A 7,500-nucleotide genomic window follows, 5' to 3' on the forward strand; every position below is an offset into this window, starting at 1 on the left:
GTGTGTGTGTGTGTGCGTGTGTGTGAGTGTGTGTGTGTGTGTGTGTGTGTGTGTGTGTGTGTGTCTGTCTGTCTGTCTGTCTGTCTGTCTGTCTGTCTGTCCATCTGTCTGTCTGTGTCTGTCTGTGTGTCTGTGTCTGGGTCTGTGTCTGTGTAACACTCTATCTGGCCAACTTCATGAGTTTCCCACGCATGTGTGTGTGTGTGTGTGCGTGTGTCTACCGTCGTCTGTGCCGCCTTCGTGGATCACAGTTGTTGCTCCTCGCATGCTCGCTCTCACTGCCTCCACCACCCGCGCCGCGGCCACGGCAGCACGATGCAGGGCACGGTGTGGGCGCTGGTGGCTGAGCGGCTGGTGACGGCGGCAGCATCACAGGCGCCTTTGGAAGATGACTTTGAGAAACAGCCTCTGGATGAGGCGTCGTTTCATCCCGGCATTGAGGACGTGCGAAGTGACCACGCGCGGACCTTCTTCAACCTCATGCTGACCTGCCGTGAGCTCTACCACGACCTGCCCTGGGCAGTGCCAAAGTGGGGCCTCGCTGTGGTGTTTGAGGATACACCAATGAGGTCACTCGACCAATGGCTCGATAAGTTTCAGGCAGACCTCCTTGGTTCCACAGCACCTGACGCTCTGCCTTCTTCTTCGTCTTGTGACCAGCGTGGTTCCGATGGGCGTGCCGCGCATGCTTCGTGGCTGGAGAACCGCTTCCTTGTGTACTGTTGGCTTGGTGTCACATGGGACGGCAGGTGTTCCTTTTTGCGTTCCAGGCTGCGCGCATCACAGCCAACGACTGCCTTTTCGCGTCGCTTTCGGCATTGCGGGCGCGTGATGTTTGCTTCTTTGGACGATCTCGAGTCTTGGGCGGCGGAAGTGATGCATGCACGCTGCAGTTGCGGACATGAGCACAGAGCAAGCGTTGCACTAGCGAACACATCAGAGGCACAGGACGACAGCCGCGCCCGTGATCAGCCAGAACATCAACTCGAGCAGCACGACACGGCCTGTGCTGGGGAGGCAGGTGTGCTGCCACAACAGCGAGCTGACGATCAACATGTGGCTGCATTAGTGCCGGCCTTGTTCTCCCTGAACGCGACACTGCAGGGACAGGCTGACGCTGATCGCTGGCATGAGCTGCGCTCCACTGTTTTGGCTGGTGCACGTGGGGACAGGGTGATGCTGGAACTCGGGCAGTCGTTGTCGTCGCTCGCAGGCGATCACATCGACAACCTTATCATCACTTCCTGGCGTGCGACACTCGGGTGTGCCAGAATTCGGGATGTGGAGCGCGTGACGTGGGACTGCAAGTTGCGCGAACAACCCGCTCCTGGTGGCCTCCTGCTTGACAATGTGCAGCACTTTGAAGCACGTGCTCGCGCCTCCCTGCTCAACCTTGATGCCCTGGCCGATATTCCGAGCATCCAGCTGTCAGGTTGCGACGAGGAGGTCGTCGACCTCTCGCCCCTACCTCGAGTGAAGAAGCTTGTTATCGAGCGCACGATCGCCGTCAACTACGAGGCAGCTGTGGCGGCAGTTGAACACGTTCGTCTCGGAAGCACCATGGAGCTGAAGACTGGCACTCTCCACGCCACTCATGTCAACCTGTCGCGCACGAGGATTTCAACCGACACGCTGCACCTGCCAAATGCCACCCACATCAAAGCCCCGCGGTCAGGTGTAAAACGGCTGGTCTTCCCACCCTCCCTCGTGTGGCTTGACATTGAGGGTACTCCACCCGAGATGCCCGAGCTCAAGCATGCGGAAGTGTTGAAACTGCGCACATCCAGTGAGCCACTGTCGCACGATACCGTGGTCCGTCTCAGTCGCTGCGCGAGCAAGCTCATCCTTCGTGGCCAGTGTGTGCGGCGCGTGAGTGACCTGTGCGGCATCGCAGACAATGTGCATATCAGCGCGGAGGTGCACGATCTCGACGTGGCAGCGCCCGCCTGTGTGCAGGAGCTGTGTGTGCTCGCGGAGGGCGATGTACGCTGCGAGCTGCTGGGGCATGTGCCGCGCCTGGTCATTCTTGGTCTGCGCGAGCACCCGATCCGTGATGTCCACCTGCTGTCGGGTCGCAAGTATCTTCATCTCCTGCGCTGCTCGTTGGACGGGGAGGTTTCGGACTGCGACTTTCTGTTCCTTCAAGCCGCTTATGGGCGCGCTGCCTTGGCATCTATTGGCTCGCTCCTTGTGCACCAGGCGACTGTGTACGGTCGTTCTTCTACGCTGCCGGCCAGTGACAGCCACGACTCTTCTGGCGTCGCTGGCCTGGTTCTCACGCAGTGTCGTGACGTGTTTATGTGTCACCTTCGGCACTGTATTATCAAGGACCTCGCCTGCTTCCAGGGTGTACAACGCCTGATTGTGGACTGCTGCGCATTTGATGTTGGAGACACGCTCCTTCCGCGTTCTGGTTGCCTTGTCCTGCGCCACTGCGCCAGCACGGACAAGCGGTGGCGTTGGCCTGATGTTGCCCTGGTTGACCGCTCACCGGAGGAGATGGCGCGAGTGTTGCTTGCGGGGCGAGAGCGGATGGAGGCATGAGGATAGAAAGGGGGAGAGGTAGTGAGTGAGTGAGTGTGTGTGTGTGTGTGTGTGTGTGTGTGTGTGTGCATGCGTGCCTGCCTTTGTTTGTGTTTGAATGTTACAGGAAACGGGTCACATCCCTTTTCTTGTTTCTTGTGTTTGCTGCTCGTTGTCCTGCTCGTTCCCTTTGGTCCTGCCATAAACAACCACCTTCGTTCTCTTCGTTCGTGCGAGTGCTTGTGTCATAAGAAATGAATGACCGCACCTATGTAATGTAAGATGACAACTAATGAGGTGACAACATCTGTTTCCTTCAGTTGAGTTCGCGTTGGGGCATCGTGTTTGACTGCCTGCAGGCAACGTTCATTCACGCTCTTCAGGAGTACAACACGTGCAACACACCCATGCAGCACCAGAAAACAAAACAAAAGACATGTATGTAGTGAAGTAGTGAGTGACATACCACTCCACCACCTGGCGAAATAAAAAAAAATATCGTATGGTCGGGACGGGATTCGAACCCGCGCCTGCAGAAGCAGATTACGACCTGAACGTAACTCCTTGGACCGCTCGGACACCCGACCAACACTTCTGTTGTGATGATGATGAATCAATTTTCTTTATGAAAGCATCTAAATTTTTCGCCAGCCACCACAAGCCACAAGCCACAAGCCACAAGCCACAAGCCACAAGCCACAAGCCACAAGCCACAGATGCTGCGCTCAGCACCACGTCCCATTTGTGTTTGTTTCACTGCCTGATGACTTTGTACTTTGCTGGAGGGAGGATAGCGTAGGGTTCCGAGAAAGGTAGTCCGTCACGTTATTTAACGCAACAACGCGACAACGCGACAACGTAAGAAACGGGCACTGCCACACCAGGTTGAAGGAACTAGCCAAAGGACTAACACATGTTTGAACGGCCAACATGATAACGTACTGGAGCAACAGGGAGCAAAAGATTGATAACGGAGAGGAGGCGGATCGCGCGGTTGGTGAGCAACGGAGAAGAGATGGCATGCTCTCTCGTTGGATTTGAAGGTGGCCGAGCTTGATGGCAAAGGGTTGGACTGGATGCTGGGGGGATAAGCACGACACTCATGCGCAAGCATGCACAGACGCCCACACACACTCACACGGACACAGAGACACGCACACGGACACAGAGACACGCACACGGACACCAGTACATCAAGCGCACGTACAGACACACATACAAACACACACATACGCACGCACGCGTGTGCATTATGGCTTGAGTTGCTTCCTGCCTGCCAGCAGCACGCGGGTGACGTGCTCCGGCGGACAGTCCACAAGTACAAGGTCGGGCCAATGCCATCGCTCATCCGTTGTGCAGCAGCAGCGGAGCACGAGGCAGCGAACGTGCTGGAGTTGGTCCGGGCTGTCAAACTCGTAGTCGTTCAATATCAGGAGCTGGACACCGAGGAAGCAAGAAAAGCCCTCAATCGTGCACCATCGAAGACGCGCCTTGAAGACATCGTGCAGACGCACAATCGACAGCCGACCACTGCCACGCACCTTGGCACTGCCCAGGGCAGGTCGTGGTAGAGCTCACGGCAGGTCAGCATGAGGTTGAAGAAGGTCCGCGCGTGGTCACTTCGCACGTCCTCAATGCCGGGATGAAACGACGCCTCATCCAGAGGCTGTTTCTCAAAGTCATCTTCCAAAGGCGCCTGTGATGCTGCCGCCGTCACCAGCCGCTCAGCCACCAGCGCCCACACCGTGCCCTGCATCGTGCTGCCGTGGCCGCGGCGCGGGTGGTGGAGGCAGTGAGAGCGAGCATGCGAGGAGCAACAACTGTGATCCACGAAGGCGGCACAGACGACGGTAGACACACGCACACACACACACACATGCGTGGGAAACTCATGAAGTTGGCCAGATAGAGTGTTACACAGACACAGACCCAGACACAGACACACAGACAGACACAGACAGACAGATGGACAGACAGACAGACAGACAGACAGACAGACAGACAGACAGACACACACACACACACACACACACACACACACACACACACACACACACACGATGACTGTGGCTGTGACTGGCAACTCACGTAGTCACGTCGAACGTATCCCCTGTCCTTGCTTGCCTCCTTCCCTCTCGTCAGTCAGTGCAGCCGCGCGCGATACTGATCGTCCTAGTGGTGGCGAGGATAGAGTAATGTGAAGATGGGGCAGAAGGAACACGGGCGAGTGCAGAGGAAGACAAGGGGGGCAAAAGGACAGAAGGTGGGGGGGGGGGAATGGTTGGCAGCACAGACAGACACAGACGCGCAGACACAGACGCGCAGACACAGACGCAGACACAGAAACACACACACACACACAGACACACAGACACAGACACGGACACACACACAGACACATAGACACAAAGACAGACACAAAGACAGACACAAAGACAGACACAAAGACATATAGACACACACACAGACACAGACACAGACACACACACACAGACACACACACACACAGACACACACACACACACACACAGAGAGAGAGACACATAGACACATAGAGGCGCTATGTCTGTGGCTGGCCACTTACGCTGTTGCAAACAGTGGTGTGATGGTGTCTCTCCTTCTCTCGTGGCTCGTTCGGGAGGACTCGCTGCTTTCCTTTCTCTGGCTTGCTTCACTTGCAGAGCACAAAACCACAAAAAAAAAAGATGAGGCCACGGAGAGGATCGAACTCCCATTTTGAGATTCAGAGTCTCATGTACTAGCCATTATACTACGCGGCCGTCAACTTGTTGTTGTCTGCCGACACGTTGCCAACATCAAACACGCTGGCCTCCTCAACAACAAACAAACGGCTGCTGCACTGTCCTCTTGGCATTCACTCACACTGATCGCACAACTCACGCACACACGCACACACGCACGCACACACGCACGCACACACACACACACACACGCACACACACGCACACACGCGCGCGCGCGCGCGCACACACACACACACATACACACACACACGCACACACACGCGCGCGCACACACACACACACACTGTCACACACCACTGTGATGGTGGAAGATGACGCACCAACACCACCAACACCACCAACACCAGCACCACCAGCACCACCACCACCACCAGCCCCAACCTGCACTGCCATCGAAGCAGGCTTCGTCGCCACCCTTGCTGCGCGTGTATGAGGACTGCCTGGACGCGGCAGGGTATGGCAGGTTTCAGCTCGTCCTCCTGTTCCTGTGCGGCGCAACCCTCTTCGCAGATGCCACAGAGCTCATGCTCCTCCCCTTCCTCCAGCACAAACTGCAAGCGCCGCCCAACACCCACGCGTACGAGCACACCGGCCCGGGTACCCGCGACACTCATGATGTCACCCACGACACGGCCCTCGTCTCCTTCTGGGTCTTCATCGGCATGCTCGTTGGCGCGCTTGTCTCCGGACCACTGGCAGATGTCTACGGCCGCCGCGCCGCCACCATCTTCTTCACGCTGGTCGTTGCTGTTGCTGGGCTTGCCTCTGTCGCTGCCGCCTCCTCCTTCCAGCAGCTCGTGCTCATGCGCTGCTGCACGGGTTTTGGCGTGGCCGGCACCCCTGCCGCCCTCACCCTCTACACAGAGCTCACCCCGCGCGCCCATCGCGGCCGCCACCTCATCTACTTCATGCTCTTCTTCTCCGTGGGCGCCACCGTTGAGGCCCTCCTGGCGTGGTCCGTGCACACCATGGGCGTGCGCGCCCTACTCGCTGTCTCGGCTGTCCCGGCCGTCATCGCATCGGTTGCTGTCCTCCTCTTCCTTCCGGAGTCACCGCGCTACCTCATCCTGCGGGGCCGCGTGACCCGTGCATCGGACATCCTCACCACCGTCGCCGCCAGCAACCACACCCTGCATCGCACGCAGCCCCATATTCGCCGTCTCCTGCACCACTGGCATACCGACCGCGATGGCACCTCGCGCGGGGACAGGTGCCATGCTTTTGCGTCCACCACTACAGACGCCGATGTCTCTCCCACCACAGACGCTAATGTTTCTCCTAGCACCACAGACGCTGACGTCGCACCGACCACCAACAGCAACACCAGCACGAACAACAGCAAGGGCGACAACAACACGAACAACAGCAAGGGCGACAACAACACTACCACCACCACCACCACCACATCTGATATCACCACACATAGCACATTGCCATCGTCCGTTGGCTCTGTGCTCTCGCTGTATGCGCATACGCTGCTGAGGCAGCTGCACCGCGATGCCGCATTCGCGCGCCGCATCGTGGTCTTCGCCACAGAGTTCTTTCTCATGGCCTTTGTGTACTACTTCCTGGTCATGTTCAGCGTCACCTACACCACCCTCGGCGCGTCGCACATGTCTGCGAGCGCGTATGTGAGCGTTGCTCTGGCCAACCTGGCGGAGATACCGGGCCTCCTCATTGCCATGCGCTTGCTCGACACGGTTGGCCGCATCAACACCATCACCATCATGTTCTTCGTCTGCGCTGCCGGCACCCTGCTGCTGGCGTGGACCCCGCTGCCCCACAGCAGCACCACGACCACGACTACGACCACCACGACCAACACCAGCAGCAGTGATAGCGCGATGCCGCCCGTGGTGTGGCAGGTGGTACGCGACGGTCTCATGTTTGTGATGCGCGCCAGTGCGCTTGGCTTCAACCAGTCGCTGTGGATCTTCACCACAGAGTCGTTCCCCACCAGCCTGCGCGCGTCCTCCCTGGGGTTCACCACGGCCTTTGCGCGGGTGGGCGGGGCGCTCAGCCCCTTTGTTGTTGGGCGCATGTACGTTGCTGCGCCGACGGCCACCATGTATCTTGTTGCCGCAACTGCTGCCCTTGCTGGCATTCTTATCCGCAAGGTACACCACTATCGTTGTCAGGGGGTGGGTGAGGGGGGGGGGATGGTTGTTATTGTGTTTTGCTGTGCTGTGCTGTGCTGTGCTGTGCTGTGCTG

At 58.0% G+C, this 7,500-nt stretch overlaps 3 protein-coding genes and 2 non-coding genes across 5 annotated transcripts in view; 2 read left to right on the forward strand and 3 right to left on the reverse strand.

Moving 5' to 3' along the window:
• Positions 1-192: 192 nt before the first annotated feature.
• PTSG_01293 (uncharacterized protein) lies at positions 193-2,601 on the forward strand. Its single transcript, XM_004997207.1, has one exon. The coding sequence runs from the start codon at positions 316-318 to the stop codon at positions 2,542-2,544; it is 2,229 nt and encodes a 742-aa protein (XP_004997264.1). The 5' UTR covers positions 193-315; the 3' UTR covers positions 2,545-2,601.
• Positions 2,602-3,026: 425 nt separating this feature from the next.
• Positions 3,027-3,110, reverse strand: PTSG_20061. Its single transcript has one exon. It is a non-coding gene; the product is annotated as a tRNA-Leu (tRNA).
• A 242-nt stretch (positions 3,111-3,352) lies between these two features.
• PTSG_01294 (uncharacterized protein) lies at positions 3,353-4,855 on the reverse strand. The gene is made up of 3 exons (XM_004997208.1): positions 4,612-4,855; positions 4,052-4,283; positions 3,353-3,959 (listed from the first exon to the last, which is right to left on the reverse strand). The coding sequence occupies exons 2-3, from the start codon at positions 4,277-4,279 to the stop codon at positions 3,774-3,776; spliced, it is 414 nt and encodes a 137-aa protein (XP_004997265.1). The 5' UTR covers positions 4,280-4,283; positions 4,612-4,855; the 3' UTR covers positions 3,353-3,773.
• A 376-nt stretch (positions 4,856-5,231) lies between these two features.
• PTSG_20062 lies at positions 5,232-5,303 on the reverse strand. Its single transcript has one exon. It is a non-coding gene; the product is annotated as a tRNA-Gln (tRNA).
• A 106-nt stretch (positions 5,304-5,409) lies between these two features.
• PTSG_01295 (uncharacterized protein) overlaps positions 5,410-7,500 on the forward strand; it is a 2,507-nt gene continuing 416 nt past the window's right edge. The window contains exon 1 of the mRNA XM_004997209.1: positions 5,410-7,405. Within this exon, the coding sequence (XP_004997266.1) occupies positions 5,600-7,405 (1,806 nt within the window). The 5' untranslated portion in view covers positions 5,410-5,599. The remainder of the gene's footprint in view (positions 7,406-7,500) is intronic.

This window comes from Salpingoeca rosetta (genome assembly GCF_000188695.1).
Source record: "Salpingoeca rosetta unplaced genomic scaffold supercont1.4, whole genome shotgun sequence".
In the NCBI taxonomy this organism is placed as follows: Eukaryota; class Choanoflagellata; order Craspedida; family Salpingoecidae; genus Salpingoeca; species Salpingoeca rosetta.

What these genes read in the sequence shown, in the direction of transcription:
- PTSG_01293 (XM_004997207.1), top strand. Translation starts at nt 316, where the DNA reads ATGCAGGGCACGGTGTGGGCGCTGGTGGCTGAGCGGCTGGTGACGGCG.
- PTSG_01294 (XM_004997208.1), bottom strand. Translation starts at nt 4,279, where the DNA reads ATGCAGGGCACGGTGTGGGCGCTGGTGGCTGAGCGGCTGGTGACGGCG. An exon ending in TGCCAAGGTGCGTGGCAGTG is followed by an intron (nt 3,960 to 4,051) that starts GTCGGCTGTCGA and finishes CTCGGTGTCCAG; the next exon opens with CTCCTGATATTGAACGACTA.